Here is a 21,779-nt window from a genome sequence, read left to right on the forward strand (position 1 = left end):
CCCACAGGCTGCGAGAAAAGGGCCAAGACAACCCAAATAGGGTATATTCAGTATTTAGTGGGAACACCAACATGCAGAAGCCTTATCTGACTGTTCGCCCCCCCCCTCTCCTCTCCCCGACCGCAACAAAATTTCCAAGTCTTGACGGTCCACGGTAATAAACAGGTTGGGACCACTGATTTAGCACGTGCTAGCAGACACGAAGGATCAGCACTTTTACTGTTACTGTTACCGTTCGGAAACTACCGTAATCAGTTCTGTTAAATCTTGGCAACTTTTTCTTTTTCAACCATAATAAATGTGATATTAATTGAACTGCTATGACTCAAATTTTGGGTGTCCGCCCCCCTCTGCTGCTGCTGCATCGTTGTGGAAAACCTGCAGCGGCAGAGATATCCGAGGCTTAAGATGTATGGACTCTGTTAAGAAAATAAAATAAAATAAAATAAATTATCTCAAAATAATGAGATACTATCTCATTATAATGAGATAATTATTATTTATTATTAATGATTATTTTTATAACAGAGTGGCGGAAATGGGCTTCCATATAGATGTGTATGTTTACTGGTTTAAAAAAAACCCCCAAACTTTGGGTCCGGTGCGGCTCATAGTTCGGAAAATACGGACTATAATCCTTCCTGGATTTTTTCCGTGAAGAACCCGGAGAGGGTTGTTTGGTTATTATTTATTTCATTAATAGTGTTATTATTTATTTCCTGACTTGTTCTGTGAAGAACCCAGAGAATGTTGTTTGATTGCACTTTCTGGAAAACAAAATATTTTTACATTTAGGGCTCCTGCAATCGTCACACTTTTTCTGTTACAAACTGACTCCGGCCCCCCACCAGAGAAGGGAAAAGTTATCTGGCCCACAGGAAAAAGTTTGGGGACCACTGGTGTATACAGACAATTAGCTACATAAAAACCCAAATGAGGTTTGAAGCAAGGTTTTTATAGTCAACTAACTATTGACATAACAAAAAATTAAATTGAGAAAACATGTTAACTGAAATTAATAACTACAGTAATTAATGGGGAAAAAACATAATTATCAGGAACTATATGGTGTATGTGTAAAACTAATTAAAACTTATTGAAATTATTGATATTATTTTCTTAATTTTCCTGTTTATGAATTTATTTATTAGCTATTTGAACTGAAGTGAAATAGATTTTTTTCCCCCCACACAAGCAAGCAGTTCGTCATCTGTCGGCAGATTCCAGCTCTGGCAGCGCTTACACAGAGTTGTGACAGCAAAAGGTGGAATAAAACATCAGTCAGTTGGTTGTTCAACAATAATTGAACACATTTTTTTAAATGGTATCTTCTATTGAGTATTCATTACCCAATCAACACATACATAATCATAATACAATACCTGAATTGTGCACCTAGAAATTAACCAGTATGACAAAACTAAAACTACTAACTAGATCAGACAAACTGAAAGTCACAACAAACCATATTGAAAAACTCAAAAGCGGTTACTTGGAGGCAAAGAGATGTGATAAAACAGAAAACTAAACCAACCAGGAGAAGAGTCAGAGTTTAACCAAACACTCGTGTCCAGAAACTGTGCAGATTGGTTCCAAAATTCCTCAATTTAGTGCTGAACTGTTTTTACATTGTGTGTAGTGGAAAGGTTTATGGTTTTAAATACCCCACAGGAGTAAGAACAAGTTAACGACAATAAACTACAGCCCCAAAGTCAAGGCGTCTTTATTATTCTGCAATGGTCTTGGAAAAATGGCAAAAGTTCAACACAGTGAATAAACACATATCAATTTTTACATTAAATTGGTGTAGAAATGTAGCCTTATATTAAAATTATGCATCTTTTACAATGAGCTGTCAGTCATGTCCATGTTATAAGTTTTATCAAAGTCTCCACTCGTACCGTTTTTCAATCTTTGTGTTTTCTTGTGTTTATCACCAATCTTGAGTAGAAGCCCTTCTTTTCTTTCCCATTCTCTGGATATAATAACTCTTCATTTTATAGCAGCTTTAGCTTTCCGGTAAATGTTGTGGAAGGATATCACACCGATGTTGGTGACTAGCTAATACTAAGTGAAGTAGGAAAGCTTTCAGCTTAAAAAAAAAAGGCTTTTCTTCTGGAGCTGCTATAAAGTTATGCTGACAAACCAGTTTTAAGGAAAATATTTCAGATTGTCTTTTTAACAAAGTATGTGCGGAGTTTTATTTACCAGCAATATAACACAGAGCCGGGGCATATAAATGCTTCCGCAGCTAAATGAAACGCCATTGCAATGTATTTATTTTTCAAGCCAGCTTTCAAATGAATCTCACATCATGCAAAGACCAAAGACAGCAGCTGTGCAGTGAAGCCTTGATTTCAGGAAGGAAGTAAAAAACAGAAAATGAGATGACAACGAAAAAGGAACAACTCCTCCAACAAATTCTGAAAACAGCACAAAAAAAGTTGAGTGACCCCTGAATACTGAGCACATCCAGTCTTACCTCCCACCAGGACAGGTCAACGTCGGCGCGGGTCAGCTCGATAATGTCACCTCTGAAGAGCTGAAGGGGCTGGCCAAAGCCCACGGGGGGCGGTGGCAGACCATAATACTCCTGACAGACTTCCATCTTTGGACATGCTGGAAATGAAGGAGAAACAGAGGCGATGATATAATGTTTCACAATCACTTTCACGTCCAGAAATGTAAAAACAAACATTTACAAATTTGTCTTAAATCATGAGAATACTTTTTATTTTTTCACCAGACAATCTAGGAAAATCACAAAATCAGTTTGTAAATGTTTTCATCTATAAAGGGCAAGAAATGATCCAAATCTGCTGCATAATCGTAAATGATGGCTGGACATTATCCTTCAGCGTTTTCTGGAGCAGAGCTTGACCATCATACTGTCTGACTGTCAGTATGATGTTCCTCCTCTAATAGGGCAAGTGAGGTCTGCAAAGGTTTAGATCTGGGTTCTTTTCTGACCTCCTGATGACCTTTAAAGGTGCTTTCAGAAATCAACCGCTCCAGAAAACGGTCTCTTCTGTTCCATGTTTTTTCTACTTGTGGATAATGTGAGCTGTAATTCACTACAATCCAAAAGCCTTAAAAATAGTTTTACTCTAAATAAATATGACTAACTACAACTAATTTGTGATCGTCTACAACTTTGGAAAAGTGTGACATGAAAACCAAATATAAACAAAACCTGTAAGAATCTGACAGCATACATGACCACAGAACTAACATGCTGTGTCAGACAGGTTAAAAGCTATAAACTGGTGGTTTAGGTTTATTGTTCACCTCACCTGTGTTGGAACTCCCTGAGGCTCTGTGACTTTTATCCTGACAGAACAAAATAAAGTGATAATTTTTATAGTCACAAAATTTCATTTAAAGAGGAAATTTGATTCTGTTCATGTACCTGTCTCTTAATATTTCCAGAATTATCTGTAAAATCAACAGGACAGTTCATGTAAGAAGAAATATTTAACAAGCCCAGAATGACTTCACAGCTATGAATGTCTTCATACAGACCTGAGTTTCGTCCACATCCCGGCACTCTGCCCAAACACTCTTTATGTGCCGCCATTTTGCAACGAGTGCACTGGTAGCCCTGGAAGAATGTCCCTCTGGTGACAGCATGGACAGATTTCACCTCAGTTAACTTTTTTTTTTATTAGCGTAAAAGTTGTGGGAGATAGGAAAAAATACCTTAAGAGCATTGAACAGGCTTTGCAGGAGGTCGTTTCCTCAAAGCAGTGCATCTGGAAGTCGTGGTTGTTTGCAGTGGAGTTCTCAGGACACATGTTTGACCTGCAGTTATATACAAAATATGAAAGCTCCACACAGCTGCTTTTATTTGGTTGTGGTTGAATAAAAGCTAAGATAATGAATGTATCTGCTCTGGTAGTTGGAATGCAAATGAGACAATAAACAAAATGAGAGATTTCTGCACATTTCCTGTGAGGTTCACTACTGCAAAGTATCAGGCAATTCAAGTAAGATTTGTCTGTGTGAGTTAAGTTCATATTGTGTAGATATAGATTTTTTTCAGTTGAATCTGATCAATTTTTAAAGTGCTCCACACTCGCAGATCATGTCTTCTAACTTCAGACATGCAGCAGCTTCGATGTGAGCCATGTGATAAAGTCTCATAAATTTTTTTTAGCAATTCCTTGGGGAAACACCTGACCATTCAGCTGTGAAAAGACAAGCCACTCCTGTTCTTTGTTGTTTTTTTTTACTGTTTTAGTTTGCAGCCATATTTGTGTTTTTCCATTTTGCGGTAACTCACATAGCCATCTCAAACTGTTCCAGCCACTTTTTCTTCAGTTCTCTGGTTTTGAAGTAGAAATCGTAGCCACACCTCCCGAAGCAATCCAACAAGAGGAACAGATAGGACCACTGTTCACACACAAACACACACATCGTCTGCTTAGACAGCACAAATAATTGCTTTTCACATTTTCCAAAACCCCTAACATTGTTTTCTTGAGATCATATGGAATAGATCAACACAAAGTGGCACATGTGTGCTTCAGCTCTAATGCTCTCCAACAGAGAAAGTGCAATTGTTCTGAGATAAAATTTCACAAAGGAGAAACAAATTTACTAACTAGGTAAACTGTGAGACCATTGGTTTCACAGTTTAGTTAAAGGTATTCAGTTCATTTATTTATTTTCTTTATAAAAAAATAAATAAATTATGCACCATTTATGTAACTTTTCCAAATCCTGTTTTCTCCATATTGGTTAAACTTATCACCATTTTATGAATGTTTAATAGGAGACTGATCATCTGTGAAAAGATGGATCTCCTCCCCCACCTCCCTCTGCTTTTGCCGTTTGAAGAAATGAACCGCACGTGTTCACTCGACAGTTATGTTGATTTATCAAATAATATCCAATTAAAATTGATTTGTGGTTATAATGTGCCATGTGTCAAGAGGTGTGAATATTTTAGCAAAGTAATAGATCATACAAGTGTTACTGTAGCAAAATGGACCACACCTTCTTGTTGTCCTTCTCTCCCATGGTTTCGTCTCGGATTTGGTAGTGATGCAGTTCAATGATGTCCTTGAGCTCAAATGTTTCTCCGCTCTTCTTTTTACAAATGACCACAGCTTTGTCAAAAAGGAACGCGTACCTGATTCAAAGTAAAACAGTGTAAAACACAGCGTAACACTACAGACATGATGATAATCATGATGATGATGGTAAAACAAACCTGTCCTGCTTGGACTTTTTCTCTGAGCTGCAGATCTTCAGCTCTCCATCGATCTTTGGGCGACCAAAAAGAGCCAAAGACTGAGTCTGAGGAGGAGAAAATGATCGACGTCACCCAAAGAACAATCAAAAAGAAAACAAACACACACAAAAAATAAATATGACCTCACCAGGTTCTCTATGGACATCTGAAAGCTGGTGATTTGTTTGATGACCTCGTTATCTCGTTTCACTTCATTCACACATTGAGCCAAGTCCTGATAATACACACAGAAATGACTGAGTGGAAAGTCAAACAGTTCTAGTTATTGATTAAAAGATGGTAACACACTTACTCTCATTGCATCGAGTCCTGCGCGCAGATTGTCCTTGTCTGCGGCGTCAGTGGTGTGTTTCAGCAATTCCTAACACAATCAAACAACATCACACTGCATGAAACCAGCCAGGAAACAAAGGGACATTCTTATCATTAGTGTCCACACAGACCTGTAGAAGCAGGTGATATTTAAGAACTCTCTGCATAGGAACCATGAGTAAATCTCTGAGGGAAAAACGGCCACTGTTTGCTCTCTTTGAACATTCCTGAGAAAGAAAACAAGAAGTTAACATAATGTAGACCCTAAATGTGGATATTAAAATGGTCTGATGGGCTACGAAGCTGTTTCACATGGTCATTTAGCTCCTTATATGTTTACTTTGTGTGTATCTGTGAACATTTTGAAGGTTTTTTTATTCCATTTTTAGTCCTTCCACATTTTTGTTTAGTTTCCTGTGTTTCTCCAGTCATGTCTTCGTGGTTTTAGATTTCATTGTGGTGTTCATGTTTAATCTGTATCATATTACACATATTCTGCCAATTCAAAAGTATGCCACATATCTCTTTATTATGTGCTTCTGTGTATTATTATATTTTCCTTCAAAATATTTTTATCTTTATTCTCATTGTTATTTTTATTTTTTGGTAAACATGACCCTCACTATAATGTCTGCATCTCTTAAAAATACTTAAAAATGTATTTAACTCTGGACAGTGACTCCAGCACTGGAAAAGTGGCTCAAAAACACCTGGAGAAACATCCAACATTTCAGCCTAGAACAATAAAGACCTGGAACAGCTGAGATAGTAAAGAACCTGTAAACCCCCAGGCTGAACCTGAGACGAAGAGCCCCCCACCCAACCCAGAGAGGAACAAGGCAACTGCTCAACAGTCAACATGACATATGATGTACAGTGGAAACCAGATAGTTACATACACTGACTGAAGAGACAAACACATTTTTTTTTCTGACTGACTGAAATTAAATCAGACCAAACATGTCTTGTTTTAGCTTAGTTAGAATTACCAAAATTATTTATATTTGCTAAATGTCAGAAAACTTAGTGAGAACATAACCTAACCTAAAGTTAAAAGAAAACTTGAAAATGCTCAGAAAATAATAAATGCCATGCTGTTTTGTTTTTTAAATGCTAACTAGATTTAGTTTTTTATGTTGTTACTCATTGTTTGCTATTTCTGTGTTTAAGTAGAAAACCTTCTTTAACATTATAACCCTTGAATCTTGAGACGCTGAACACTTTAGCTGACATTAATAAAGCATAAGAAATGGTAAAGAGATGAGTCATGAAATACATCAAATATGGATCAGAAATGGCCACTATGTCTCTACAATAAAGTGAAACAGAGACTCGGTTCTCCTTTTCACGTCTGAATGAGTGTGTTACAGAACAGACCATGGATGTAAAAAAAAAACAAAAAAAAAAACAGAACGAATCTCAAATGCAGTTTCCCGTTAGTAGATTAAAGTTGCTTATCCAGCACAGTTGAACAGAAAAAAGGCAACTTTCTGTCTTCCTGGTTTTGTAGAAGCTATTTGTGACTGTGTGGGACGTCCTCACCTCCAGCTTCATCCTGACGTCCTCCCTCATGTTTGACACTTTGTCCAGGTGCTTGGATGCTGCCTCCACCTGGCTGCAGTAATGGCCGTACAAAAGGAGCCTGCAGGGAGGCACAACAGAAAATGCATCTGCTGCTCAGATCAGTTCAAACACACAGCGGGGTGTGTGAGCTGCTGCTGCATACCTTTCCTTGTAGTTGATAAACACCTGGTAAAGATTCTGGGCTCCATGATTTAAAATGGAGTTTCGAAGGTCTTCCAGCAAACTGTGATGAGTTTTAGCCAGCTCCTACAAAAAACCCACAGTCATGTGTAACATTGAAATAATCTGATATTTACACCTCATATCTGAATGTCTGTCCAGATGATCTTTACCTTTATGTTGATGAAGATACTTTCAATGTCATGAGGTTGAAGAAACTTTTCAAGGGGTTTCATAAAGTGCTGCACAAAACGGAGAAGTTCATGACTGTGTGTGCAAAGACATTTTAAACAAGCAACATTTCAGCTTAAAGGAAGAAGAAATGTCTAAAAATGTTTGTACTGTATGTCATAGCTTTAACTGATGTGTTTATATGTACATCATGTGAAATTCATGTTATATAAAAACCAAAAACAAAAGAATATACATTTTAAAACTGTATGTGAAATTGAATAAAATGTATTTCCTGCTGAGGAACAGCTTTGGAAAACCCCACATAAAATCTCATAAAATCTCATCAGGTGCAAATGATGAGAACATTAAACTCATCACTTTGAAAGAGGTTTAGCTTGTTTAAACCACAGAAATTCAGTTTGGTGGGCTCTTTTTACGTCTGGTAATGTGAGACTGATCACCATGGTTACGGCGTAAAAGCTGCCTGAGACCTTCAGAAAGACTGCAGTCAATGAGTCCTGAAAGGGGGTTAAAAATGAGTTAGAAAGAATCTGAAATCATCAATTTTACTGGGAAGTAGCTTCATCATTTTGAATGTTAGGCTGTAGCGTGTTCACCCTAAAACCGGACCGCAGGATGCTAATGGCAGCCTCCAAAAAAATAAACCTAAAATGCCATCATAGGTCATACAGCTGACTCTTAATAATGTTTATATCAAAGTTTAGATCTGAACACTAAGAAAGTGACCGCATATGTAAAAATGAAAATACAAAACAAAACCAAAAACAAAACTTTTGCTGTTTAAAAAAAACCCACAAATGCCAGAGGCGGGATAAGATAAGACCAGGACTTCTGGAATAATATTCTTTACTCAGGTGGGTCTAAATGTAATTATTTGGCACCAGAACAGAGGATTTGTTTGAACTAAATCAAAAACAGCATTCCTGAAAAAAACAAAAACCCCTCCTGAGAATCTGTGAAGAGCTTGAAGTGCTATGATTTGCGAAGGTTTTGCTAAAGCGAGAACAACCAAGCTTAAGATCATAAAACCTATGAATAACTATGATGTGATTCAGAAGATATTTAAGGAAATATGAGGCTGTATCTAAGAATTAAAACAGAAACAGAACTGGAACCTCCAACATGACAAAAAACACCAGAAAATCTACTAGAGAAAATTAAGAAATGGAAAGTCCAGGGCCTAGTCAAAGCCTAGTATCATTTTCCCTTATGTTGAAATGTATTATTGTTAAAATCTAAAATCTGTAGCTAAATGTTTGAAACAAGTGAAATCTTTGATGCTTTAATGGAATTAAATCCCTTTTTCTAGGAATAACAAAATTAAATAAACTATATATTGAGATGTGATTTTTTTAAATTAAAGTACAGTATCCTCATTTCCTCATGTGACTGATATGCACAACGACTTCCACATTTATTGGGGAAACAGCTAAACATATGCAAATTGCCTAAACAAATTCACATTGTCATGCTATCTCTTTTTAGGTTGACGCATGTCAATGAACGTTTCATTTGAGAGGTTATGCTTCCTTTTTCCTTGGGTTGTAAATATGGATCACATATTTCTCTTTTCCACTACTCAAAGTGGAAAAGATGGGTGAGCATCCATTACAGTAAGCCATATGTGTGTTGAATCATAATGGCTAACAGTTGCTGATCTAGACTAGTTAATATAATAATTAAAAAGAAAGTTTTGATAAACAAGGTTGAAGGGGAATTTTGGTTCATCTTGCTGTGAGGATCGCAAGAGAGAAAATGACTAGTAACTAAAATAAAAGGCTAATTTATTTCAAAGTCTTTACATATATTGGTCAGTCAATCCCAATAAAGTGCACAGTATATTATCTGTGTGTGTGTGTGTTTCTGTGTGTGTACTATACCTGTAAGATAGAGTCCAGTGTAGCAGTGTACTTCTCTTCAGTTTGTCGGATTTCCTGCAGGCAACACTCTCGTTTGTCAACACCAACCTTCTGCTGCTGCATGACCAAGAACACACACACTGTCAAACAAGGCCACACATTTCCACATTTCTCACAGTGTGGTTACATTTATGGCTAAAAACAAAAAAAGTTGACAAAGGAGTTCACAATTTTGCCAAACAAAATGAGACTTTGACAGAGTTGAGCAATTTTATGGCGAGAGCTGGCAGAGCAGCGAGGCTCCACCACATTTGGGTTGCTACAATCTGTTGTTAGGATCTGATCATCCAAGAGAAACTATCTGGTTGACCATGGGGTCACCTGTGTGCCAAACACAGCCCCAAATTAAATTAATCACACCACTTTTTTTAATTCACCCAACCACAGTCTTACAGAAAGTGCTCCTGAGTTGTGTAACTGTTTTCTGATGGCTTTTAGCCAATAAATCAGGCTCTGGTCACGTCACACGCAGAGTCACAGAGCAGATCATCTCAACAGTTAGCTGTGTTAACAAGCTGTTTGTAATTTGATTGGCCAAATGCTTTTTGATTTGATGTAGTTCTATTTGCTTGAATCTGGTCACCAGAAATTCACATTTAGAGTCAACATTTTTAACAGGTACAGTTTTGCAGATGAAGGTGAATTTTGGATGGAGGATCTAGTAAGAGAAAGGTTTGCCATCAAATTTAATGCAAAAAAAGGCACAAACTTATTCATAAGTGCACATGATATAAACATTAAATGTTGTCATTTTAATATCTGGAAAAAACGCTGATTTCAATGAGATTGCATTTCTTCCATACACGTAATAAAAAAGATTAAAACATGGCAAATGATGAAAACATTAGGCATAAATATCTAGAAAAATTAAACAATATACTTAGATGCATGAGTTTAAAATTTGGCAAACAGTTTTGTTCATAACATGAATGCAGCGAACTTTCCTCTAGTTTGAATCTAAAAAAATCAAGAATATATTTATTTTGTTGCAGTAAATTACTCAAATGTAAGACCTCAAAGCTCTCAGGCTGGTGTGTGATGGTGAACAGGTGGCGGGGTAAACCAGAGTCATTTCAAAAGTTCAAGATGTTAAATGTCAAAGCAGAGATACTGAGATGTGGGTAACCAGATGCTGCTCACAGGCTGCTTTCTGTTTGAAACTCACAGTTTCAGGTGGCTCCTCTGTCCTCATCAGGTCCTCATAGATCTCATCCCCTTCATTATCTTCATCCTCCACAAAATCGTATAAATCATCATCTTCATCCACCGTGTCACTGTAAGACATCATACCAACATCATGTCACCACCTTTAGTTTCTCTTTAGTAAGATTTGAGCACAAAGTTGCACTAATGTGCAGTTTTTAAAGATAATTTGCGATAGTGTGAGATAAGACTTTGTAAGTCAGCATTTAGTTCATTTCTGAAAAACATTTTAATTATTTAAGAACTTCAAAAATGTCAGGTCTGCTTTTTTTCTTCTGTTTTTCAGATAAATTCCCTTCTCTTTTTTGAACAGAATTGAAATTCTCCAAACTACTTGTTCAATCTTCAAATCAATCTGTCACTGGTGCAAATCAAAAAAGATGCTCCCTGTTCCTTTCAGCAAGTTACAAATGTTATTTACAGATAATCTGTGAAAAGATCGATCACCTCCACCTCCTCCCTGAGCGGCACCGCTCCCGACAAAACAACAAAGGAGGATTTTTCCACTGATTATCTGTCTCATACAATATTGTCACGACGAAGTGTCAGTTTCAACAAATATGTAAAAAAAAATTATAAAATTAAACAATATACTTAAAGTTTAAAGCTTTAAAGTCTTTCATTGGACTAAAGGCAATTATGTTTCCATCAAAAAACACTAAGTAACTAAAGACAAAATAATAACAGAAAAATACTATTTGTCTACTTTTTTTTATTAAGACTAAGAATATATGACTTCTGAGACAAAGACTTACTCTATCTGGTCAGAAAGACCGCTGTAGATCTCATCATCAGCAGCACATCCTTCCAAAGGAAAAGGCCTGGAGCAAAGAAAAGGATGTTCAGATGCATTTGTGTTATATGGCTGTGCAAAACACACATCAAGACAACATGTAATGAGAGGTGTTATGTTGTAAGCATTTTATCTTTGCGTTTCTGATTATAAAAACATTCCATTATACAAAACGTGTTTGTGCAGACAAAAGTTTTTCTTGGTAGAATAAGATGTAGAGAACTAAAGGCTCATGGCCAGGGGTCTGTGCAGCTACAGTAACCAGGAATTCAGACCAAAGCATTGCAGCTCTACTTTATATAAACCATAAGTGTGTCATGAGTTGAGGTGGAGGAGGTGGGAGTGAACACGAGCAGGACCCAGATTGAGAGGTGATGATGATGATTGGTTTAATAGGAAGTAGCTCAAACAGTCCAGTTCAGGCGGCACGGCAGACAACCGGTAGCAACAGAAACAAAGGACTGACCAGTGACCACGGAGCTAAACCAACCAGGACCGAGCAGTTCTACTGGAGGGCTGACAAACAGACTGACATACGACAAAGATCCGACAAGAGACAAAGACAACAGGTGGACTTAAACACAGGGAGGATAATCAGGGAATGAGACACACCTGGGAAGCAAACAGGGAAGACAGGACAAACACAGAAAACCTCAAAAATAACTACACAGAAAACACAGAACACAACAAAGTGAATGATTTACATGTGAAAAGGAAGGATTGAAAAGCCTGATGCGTACACTTTAAATGGTGTCTGGTAAAACTGTATGATCTTTTTAAAAGATGCACTACGTTTTAAAATTTTAAAATATAATATAGAATATAACTTGGTTCAAAGCATAGGACCACGATTGTATTACATACAGTTATCTAAACAGATATAAATCATATGAAATATTAGATAAATGTAAAGCTAGTTTTAAATGTATCAAAAACAAACACATTTACAGTTGCATTAAATGTTGAAAGCTTTAGAATGAGAGGTACAGATTTACTCACTGAAGTCCTCGCTGTAAAGCAACGTGTGAATGGGACAGGATGGACAAAGTGTTCATAACCTGTAATTAAAAAAGACCCACATATTTAATGAAATGCACGAAGAGAGGAAGAGACAGAGTAATGCTATTAAACATGTTTCAAGTTAACACTGAATAATTGTTAACTTGTTACTGCCTCCATCACGATGAGTGATCTCAGGAAACCAGCTTCACTAACCACCGACATGTGATATTGGTCAATACTAATCTGTCTGTGTGTGAACTCAATGGGTTTTAAGTTTAATGCCACATTTGGAAACTTTAAAAATGCTTTAAAAAAGACTAATTATTGACATTGTTCTGGTTGAAATACACCAAAAATAATCTTAAGTGCAGCTTTTTGTCTTTCAGTAACGCAAACATTTAGTTCAATGGCACCGAGTGACAAAATGCCCCGTCAACCATAAAGTTTGCTTTGTAGTCAGCAACTTTTGAAAGTTTCAGTTTGATTTCTGCTTTCACTCAGGTCAAAAAAAAGGGATGAAAGATTTTTAGAGAAGTAAATATTTGAATGAACTGGTTTCTATCTTTAAAAAAAGTGCTCTCAGTTGATCGGTCTGTAGGCTGGTTTCAGAGGCAAAACGCAGAGCTTAGCCCACAGTGTTCAGCAGGTTTCAGGCACATATATATATATATATATATATATATATATATATATATAATTTTGGATAGAATTACTGAAATATATATATATATATATATCAGTTCATTTCAGTAATTCTATCCAAAACCAGAAACACATATTATCATATTCATCACACAGAAATCAATTTCAAGCTGCACTTAATTTTTAAAAATACAGCTTCAGTCTAATGGAAATGGCCCCAAATCTGGTTCCTTAAATAGTAAATGTTTTATCTAAGGCCAGTATAAAAGTATTGTGTCTTTCTTGGGGAAAAATGCTGAATGCTGTGAGTTGTCAAAGATAACCTCCACTGAATGCTGTGTCCATCCATTTGTACAGAAAGAAAAAGTGTAGTTGAAAAATCAGCGGGTGCAACAGAACTTCAGAGAACTTTTTTTTATTATTTAAAGGTTTTTTTGGCACTAGTGGCCTTCATTTGAAAGTGCTAGGACAGGAAAGCAGGTAATGAGAGAGGGAAGACATGCGCCAAAAGTCACCAGGCTGGGAATTGAGCCTATGACAGCCCAGTTGAGGGTCTCCATATGTGGGTTGTACTTAACCCCTGTGCCACCACAGCACCCCCAACCTTCAGAGAACTTTGAAACAAAAGCAAATCAATAATTTGGTGGTCTGGAGTCTGATCTTTAACAGCCAGAACACCAGGCTGTGTTCAAGATGGGGGTCAAGATTGTTGTATTTCTGACTGTGGCGTTTCAGTTCTTGATTGACCGACAGATTTGCTTTATCTGAACCCCATTCATAATCTATAAAGCCAATGTTTTATTGGCTTTATAGATTATTTATAGATAATTTATAGATTATGCTTTATAGATTATGAATGGGGTTCAGATGAAGCAAATCAAGAGAAAGATGAGAAAAGCCAGATTCAACAATCTAGATCACCTGAAGGTGATCAATCTTCCTTCCTGGAAAGGAAAGTTATGTATGCATGTAGGACATGGATATCTTTTTTGAATGTTGATATTTCTGTATTATAATCCTTTTTGTGGATCTTGTAAAACATTTCAATAGTTTGAAAAAGTGAGTTTTGGTTTTAATTAGCTGAAAGCCATAAACATAAAAATGATCAGTTATTTAACATTCCAACATTTGAACTATGTTGCTTTATGCAAGATCAAGCTATATGAAAAATGTTTCACTTTTTTAAATTAATTAAACTTCCCATGATATTCAGATTTATTGACAAAACCAAAACCTGTACACCAAAATACATTTACCATCAGTAAAGATATTTTATATGTTGTATATCCCACAAATTATGCTGTTTATTATTTTATGTCCAAATAATACAACAAAGTTGAAATGTTTCATCATGATGTAAAAGGTCCTGCTCTCCGTACCTCACTGCATGACTGACTGGAAGTAGAAAAGCGAAGCAAGAAGATAAGTGACATTAACAGGCAGGAAGCTAAAAACAACAGAGTGCAGGTATCAGCAGCTCACTGACTCATTATGTTACTGAAGGAAGAACTTCTTTATTTACACATAAAGCCAACAGAGCGGCCATCTTTGAAGCCCCTTTGTCTCACTTTAGACAAAGATTCCAACACAGAAAGTGAAAGAGGGCTGTGAAACACTGAAGTGAACGCTGTCACTCAGCCCTTTCAAACGACAGACGTATCAAAGTGCTTCCTGTTGGGGCTCTGTGGGTTGCCTGCAAGCTGCACTAACTAGTCCAAACTCGGATCATGGCTTTGGTTTCTGCACTGTTACATATTCCCCGTTTTTGCAAGGACTATTGCTAGGACTGCATAATGAGCACCACTCCTCAGAACATATGAACTAATTTTATTAAAAAAAAGTTTTGAATAAAAATTTAGGTGCAAAATGTCTCACTTTAGCATCCACAGCTTTGGTGTTTTGTTTTCTCAAAATGAATTATACTGTTCTTTACCCTCACCATGTACACCACAGAAATAAATGCCATTAACCCAGACATTCTGCATTTTGAACTGTGTGTTGGAGGCACTTTAGCAGTCACGTTTTTGGAGAGGTTTTGAATTGATCAATACAGATTTGTTTACACAGCGAACCTAAATGGTGCTCTGCTTCAGAGTGAATTAAAGATGGAACCAGTGACCTTGGATGTACTAGCTTTGGTACTTGTAGAAAAGAGTCACAACATTATTTTCCCAAAGGCAAAAGCTTGGTGACAATTCAGTGTGACACACGACTCTCTCCGGGGGCAGAGCTTTTATTGACATTTCACTTTAAACTTTAATTATCTAAACTGAAGGCTCATGCTTCAACCATCAACCAGTAGAATTGATCAATCATGCTGTTGCTTCATAGTTTTTGTTACGACATGGAATCCTAATACAGGCATCAACTAAATGTAGCTGTGGGTTTGCAGCTCAGTACATTCTGTCACCACTAACTTTTCTCAGTGACCACTATCAAGATAAGAGATGTAGCTGAATAACTTTACACAGAATCAGGATTTTAGAAAACATGATTACCATTCAGAATGTTTTGGATATGCTCAACAATCAAAAATGTTGCTTTAGAATAGCAAAAATGTTGTCTGCACTCTGACAACCAGACCGGTATATTATATGAGAGCCCATTTATCTAGATTTCAGAGTTTATGAAAGCAAACTGCAAATTTTAAAGCCTCATGCCCTCTGTTAACCTCTACGTATGCAGATGTTTCTGAAGATAAACCAGTAGGTTGTGATAAACAAGAAGACACCAGTGTCCTAACAGAAACGTTTGTTCATACCTTTCCGAAGTCCCGCACGTCGAACAGTTCAAAGGCTTCAAACAAGTCATTCTTCTTGAGATAAAACTTCTCCTGACAGATTGCCAGGAAGGTCCGGATATTTTTTAGGCATAGAAACTAAAAAGAAACAAAGCCCAAACATTATTACACATAGAGACAATTTATTGAACAATCAAGTAATTTTGTCGTTGTAAAAAATTGTGCATATATCAAAAATAATTTAAAAGAAATTTCACTTCACTTCACATCAAAACCAAAACCTGTACATCAAAATACATTTTGGTGTACAGGTTTCAAAGGCATATCAGATATGCCTTTGAAACCTGATATCAAGGCATCTGATATCAAAGCCATATCTGATGCCTTGAAATTGGCCCCTGGGCCAAGTGGGGACTGAAGCTCCACGGCAAACTTTGTGTAAATAGGTTTAGTTTAGTTTAGTTTGATTAGGATCCACATTTCATAGTTGTTCTTACAGTGATCCACACTCACTTCATTACATCACTAAAAGCAGCTTTTAGAAATTAAATAAAAACAAAACAACAAAATAAATTCAATACTGCCACTCTGAACGCTGACTGCCAGGAAAGATGGATGGATGTTCAGTCTTCTGTTTTACACAAATTGTTAACAGAGCCCCAATTCATGAGTAATTCAAGTAAAACCATATTGAACCACTTATTTTTAGCCACACCATGAATAAATCTTCCATCAGGTTTTGATACCCGCTTATCATCTCTAGGTAATGAGGGGCCCGCTGCCCTCAAATCAATAGCGCTAACAACTCTGACTGTGTGGAAAACACAATTTCAAAAATAGGTAAGAAAGAATGTATCATTAGTTGACTACCTTCAGCAAAAACAAAGACAGATTTTTAATTTTTGCTGATTTTTGTTGCGTATTTCTAAAATAAGTAAATCTCCACACTAACAAGTCATTTATATTCACCTTTCTGTTAATTATTCTTTCATTTTAGTGTTTGATATTTAGTTTTGACTTAAAGTCACACACAAATAATCTGCGCCTGTAAAACTTCAGTAAGTCAACAGTCCATGAGTATTGTTGATTGAGTCTCCATTTCATGTCTCCACCTTCATGAAACTATGTTGCTGTTAGTCGTACAGCATGAATGCTGGCTTTTTCCTCTGAAATAACAAGTGAGCAGACAAGACGACCCGCTGAATATAAGCATATCACTAAGCGGAGGAAAAGAACTAATATGTCATTTAAAGAAAGCACACGTTTCTTTAAATATGTCAAAGTTCTCTTCTGAAACACACATGCTTACAATCATTATATAACTCATTTAATCGTTTTCCTACACCGACTTCCAGATTGGGGTCAGAAGATGAGAGCTTTTCTTTCAAGATAATTTCATGTATATTTTAAAAGATCTTTGTTAAACAATATTGATAAACAACATTTTTAGGGTTTGATAAATTATTTTCTACAACCTTTAAGGACATAATTGTCAGCCATGAACCCTTGTTTTAAAAATATTCCATTTGTTAAATGCTCAATTCAACCCCAGTCAAAAACTAATGTCTTGATTCCATAACATTTGTACTTATCTTGTATTTTTGTGGTGTAGCCTAAGATTTATAAATGGAGACACTTAGTCTGCCTCTGTTAACTAGCAACCCAAATGTTTAATTAAAAACATATTAGAAATTGGCTCTCGCAGACAGAATGGGCCACATAAACTCACACAGAAATGCATTAAGATAAAAAGGTGTCTTAACCTAAAACAAGCTGTCAGAAGAACGCTAATTGAAGCCAAAATAAGGCAATGAGAGAAACCACACGGAGCATGGTTTGAGTGATATGGTGGTCAGACATTTGCTGCTTTATGTAACTTCCTGAACATGCAGCTCTCCCTCAGTCTGTTTCTCTTCGTGACTGCTTCTCTCTGTCTGTCTGTCTGTCTGTCTCTCTGTGTCTCTGTCATTCTACCTCTACACAGCTAAATGCAGAACTCTAATTTGAGAAAAGAGGAAACATTAAGTTCTAGCTGCTGCCGCTGCTGCTGCTGCACACATCAGGGTATAAACGAACAAAACAGTCGCATACTTGTTCTCACAGAGCATACATAATCAGAGCAAAGTAATTATTGGTCTTTGAGCATAAGGGATATCTCCAACTTGTGCAATGTCATCAGGTGAGCCGATGTGCTGATGACACATCACAGTGGACTCTGTCTTCTGTTACTGAGCGGATATTTCTCAACCAAATCTGACCTTATAGGATTTCCCAGAGTTTCACGTGCACCCTGCACACATCTAGCAAGGTTGCAACAGCACACACATTTAGATGTACACTTGAAATGTTGCTCAAACACAGTGTCATTTCTCTTGAGGGGATTAAGCCCAACATTTGACAATCTCTCTGTGTTAATGTCTATTTTGACGTTCACAAACTATCATATTGTCATATTAACCTCTTTGCTAATTATGTCCGTCATCTCATTTTCATCCTGTATCAACAGCAGATTTTCACTTCACTGAGAATCTGATCCTATCAGAATGTAATCTCTCCCAAAAAAGCAAAACTTCAAGCCAGTACTTACAATACATGAGCTATTGGTCTCTCTTTGAGTTTTGGAGCTTTTTTTTTTCTTTTACATGCATGTTTATGTAAGATTTATGTCAGCTTCTGTCAGCTTCTTCACTAACTTAGAAGGCTATATAATATAGGCTATAGTAGCCCTACATTAGCTAGCACTCTGCTAGCCTGGTTACCTCGATCCAAAATGTAACAAAATTAAATCCAACAAATTAGTACAAGTTCTGAAATGTTTTAACTAAACTTTATTTAGATTTCAGCCACCTGTACTGTATTGATAAGTGGGAAGATAGTATTTAGTTCAACGCGAATCTTGTTGGCTAACCCTATTAGCTTTAGATGTGACTCAGCACATTTTATGACATATCTTATAATGCAAGAAGAGCTTTTTGACACATTTCATTGTCTTAAAAAACAGAAAACAGTAGGAAAGTAATTAATGAATCATTTATCTTATTATCTAAATTCAAAATTCAAAATACATTGGCAGATACAGTTTTATGATTTTCCCAGGGTCTAAAAAAGTCATACAAAGTTAAACATCTACATTTTGGTAAGTTTTAAATAACAAAGATTTTCCTCATAAGGGCTCAAGTAAAATTTAGTTACATTTGCATGTGTATCCATTTAAAACTTATTTTCTTGCCTTTTGTTGTTCCTTTTAATGTAGCAATAACATTGGGAGTTGTGCTGCTCTACTGGGAAATTGTGCCAGTTCTGGCATAAACTGCTCCCTCTTTTTGCTTGATTAGCTAACAACTTCAGTGTCATTGTCCAACAGTTGTCTTATTTTCTCACAATGCATATGACTGAGGGAAACCCACTCTTCATTGAGAAGGCATGCCACAAAGCAATAAAACATACTGCCTGATCGCTTTCTTTTTAGTGAGTATGGCTGTTGGGAATTATCAGCCAAAATTGTATTTTCCTACAGGAGTACGGTCTGTGAAAGTCGCACCATGTGCAAGGCAAAAACAAAAAGCAAACAAAAAAAAAAAAGCAGTGTGAGCTCACAAGGCCAGACATTACCGATTCCCAGAAAAAGTCTAAGAAGAATTTTACTTCTGGTTTTCTATGGTGTGTTTAGCATTCTTCATAGCTAAAGTTACAGTTATTTTCTATTGGGTTAACATATCTTCGTTTTTTTTTTAATTCAGCAATTAGATTTAAATTAAAATAATCTTTCAAATGTTTCACAAAGTCTTAAATTTAACTGAAATCTAATCTGCAGGAACAGAGTTGGTATCTCAAGAATATACTCTGAATAAGTCATTTTTATACCTTGTTTCAGATGTATTGTCACTAAATCTTTTTAGCGTATTTGAGCTTCATAAAAAACTTTATGTAATACAAACTTTGATATTTTCTTATAGCAAATACACAATATAAAAAGTAAGCGTTACGCTACTGATCTACTGTCAAAAAATTCCTTAATGCAATCTTACAGTATGCTTTTTTGTGAATGTACCAAAATTGGTTTTCCTCCTCATTTAATGCATTGTTTAGTTTTTTGACATGTTTGTAAACTTTACCACATTTATTGAAGATGCTGTTTTGTTAGATATTACAAGTTTTATAACTCCTAAGAATGATTAGCTGTTTGATCAAAAATTGACTGAATACATACAAAAATCCCCTTATTTTGCTTGAGGTGTGTAAAAAGTAGATGATGTAGATGCAGTTTGGGTTCAGGACTTGAATTATAGAGTTTTTGGGTTTCTTGTTTTTCTATGTACACCATTTATTTCTGTTTGGCTGCAAACTTACTCCCCCATCACCACCATCTCTACTACAGTTCTGCCTGCTTCCAGAGCAGGTGAGATAAGACATTACAATATTTTATTATCATATAGCCTTTTGGGCCTCAGTGATGCATGCTGGCAGAGTAGTAGCTATGAAAATCACCTATGGAAATGGAGGAGGAAAAGATTTGAGTGATTCACCTGGGACATTTGTGGCCGCAGGTTGATCTCTCTCAGGTTGACAGCCTGAGGCAGGAGGTTGTTGAGCAGCTGGCAGAGCAACACACCATCTCTGAGAGCTTGAGCCAAGTCACACACCTGAGGACATCAACCACACACACACACAAAAATTTGAATGGAGAAGCAATGAGATGAGGATGTACATTTGTATGCAGGTGTTTAAGTGTGGGTGAGATGCAGCTGATTTACCTGTGCACCCTCCCATGTGACCCGGTGGTTCTCAGGAAGAACACGGCACTCTATCAGCCACATCGCACACTGTCTCCATAGCTCCATCTTTGCTTTTCCTCCAATATAAAGTTTATACAGATTAATTTACAATATATGCTTCTTGCAAAAGACTCTTGACTTGACTTTTTATTTGAGCTTTGATGCAGTAAGAGTCCATTTAAGTTGTTTTACAATAAATCGGTTGAACTACAAAGATCACTGAACTATCACACTTGCAGCCACTTCAAAGAAGCAGCTTTCTGAAAAATAACAATTCACTGAAATCTACATGAAAATACTTCCTCTTTCAACTAAAGGACATCGTACGAATTTAAAACAATTTAGTCTTACCTATTTCTCTTCACAGCTTTATGTTTTCTATCAATGTTCACTCCGTAACTTAACTTTCATTATCTCATGTTCAGACTTCAACTTCAGCGCTCTTGTTCTGCCTGTCTTCCGTAGTGGGTGTTCTGCAGAGCTGCACTATGTTGAAGGCTTTTAACTTCATCCCACAACTTCCTTTTTCCTCTGACGCACCCTCACACACAATCACCACCCAGACACACACACACACAGACACGCACACACACACACACACACGCAGACACACATGTGTGGCCATACGCAAAGTTGCTGCTGTTGCAAGCTGATAAAAAAAAGAGTGTGAGCCTGCATGAGAATGTGTCTGTAGACTTAATGCAAGGAACTGATCAGATGCAAAATTACTAAGCATGCATCTGTTTGTGGGACATGCATAACAGAGGTTTGCCTGCATCAATTTTTATAGAAGCACCTACACATTCAGATTTTAGAGCTGGGCTGTTGGGTTTTATTTCGTTTTACCAAAATGTTAATTTAGTGTCATGTTGAGGAAATGTTAGAAAAGTACACGCAGACACACATGCAGACACCAAATAACTAAGTAAAGCTGTTACGTTTCTGTACAGGGTTCTGAATTCTTGATAAGTTTGTCTTGAAGCTGAAAACTGCAGACAGATTTTGGTCAAGGAAAAAAAATCCTAAAACTACATAATGTATAATGGAAAAGGTTCACAAAGAACAGAAACACCTAGCAGCAGTGAATCAGACTCAGACTGTATTCAGATTATCCTCTCAAGCAAACAGGGGCTCTAAGCAGGGGCGCCGCCAGGAATCTTGGGCCCCCTGACAAAAAATGTGTTTGCCCCCCAGCACA

The 21,779-nt window shown here is 36.7% G+C and overlaps 1 protein-coding gene across 1 annotated transcript in view; it reads right to left on the reverse strand.

Annotated features, from left to right (window-relative positions):
* vav1 (vav guanine nucleotide exchange factor 1) overlaps positions 1 to 21,779 on the reverse strand; it is a 29,312-nt gene extending 7,533 nt beyond the window's left edge. Inside the window, exons 1-22 of the mRNA XM_008404671.2 lie at positions 20,933 to 21,779; positions 20,561 to 20,658; positions 20,333 to 20,449; positions 15,828 to 15,944; positions 12,422 to 12,480; positions 11,385 to 11,450; positions 10,592 to 10,700; positions 9,388 to 9,483; positions 7,486 to 7,554; positions 7,296 to 7,399; positions 7,112 to 7,211; positions 5,701 to 5,796; positions 5,550 to 5,618; positions 5,385 to 5,471; positions 5,216 to 5,301; positions 4,999 to 5,134; positions 4,283 to 4,392; positions 3,700 to 3,801; positions 3,523 to 3,617; positions 3,410 to 3,435; positions 3,294 to 3,330; positions 2,483 to 2,619 (exon numbers count right to left, since the gene is read on the reverse strand). Coding sequence (XP_008402893.1) covers positions 2,483 to 2,619; positions 3,294 to 3,330; positions 3,410 to 3,435; positions 3,523 to 3,617; positions 3,700 to 3,801; positions 4,283 to 4,392; positions 4,999 to 5,134; positions 5,216 to 5,301; positions 5,385 to 5,471; positions 5,550 to 5,618; positions 5,701 to 5,796; positions 7,112 to 7,211; positions 7,296 to 7,399; positions 7,486 to 7,554; positions 9,388 to 9,483; positions 10,592 to 10,700; positions 11,385 to 11,450; positions 12,422 to 12,480; positions 15,828 to 15,944; positions 20,333 to 20,449; positions 20,561 to 20,647 — 1,905 coding nt within the window. The 5' untranslated portion in view covers positions 20,648 to 20,658; positions 20,933 to 21,779. The remainder of the gene's footprint in view (positions 1 to 2,482; positions 2,620 to 3,293; positions 3,331 to 3,409; positions 3,436 to 3,522; positions 3,618 to 3,699; positions 3,802 to 4,282; positions 4,393 to 4,998; positions 5,135 to 5,215; positions 5,302 to 5,384; positions 5,472 to 5,549; positions 5,619 to 5,700; positions 5,797 to 7,111; positions 7,212 to 7,295; positions 7,400 to 7,485; positions 7,555 to 9,387; positions 9,484 to 10,591; positions 10,701 to 11,384; positions 11,451 to 12,421; positions 12,481 to 15,827; positions 15,945 to 20,332; positions 20,450 to 20,560; positions 20,659 to 20,932) is intronic.

Source organism: Poecilia reticulata, linkage group LG1 (assembly GCF_000633615.1).
Source record: "Poecilia reticulata strain Guanapo linkage group LG1, Guppy_female_1.0+MT, whole genome shotgun sequence".
Taxonomy (NCBI): domain Eukaryota; kingdom Metazoa; phylum Chordata; class Actinopteri; order Cyprinodontiformes; family Poeciliidae; genus Poecilia; species Poecilia reticulata.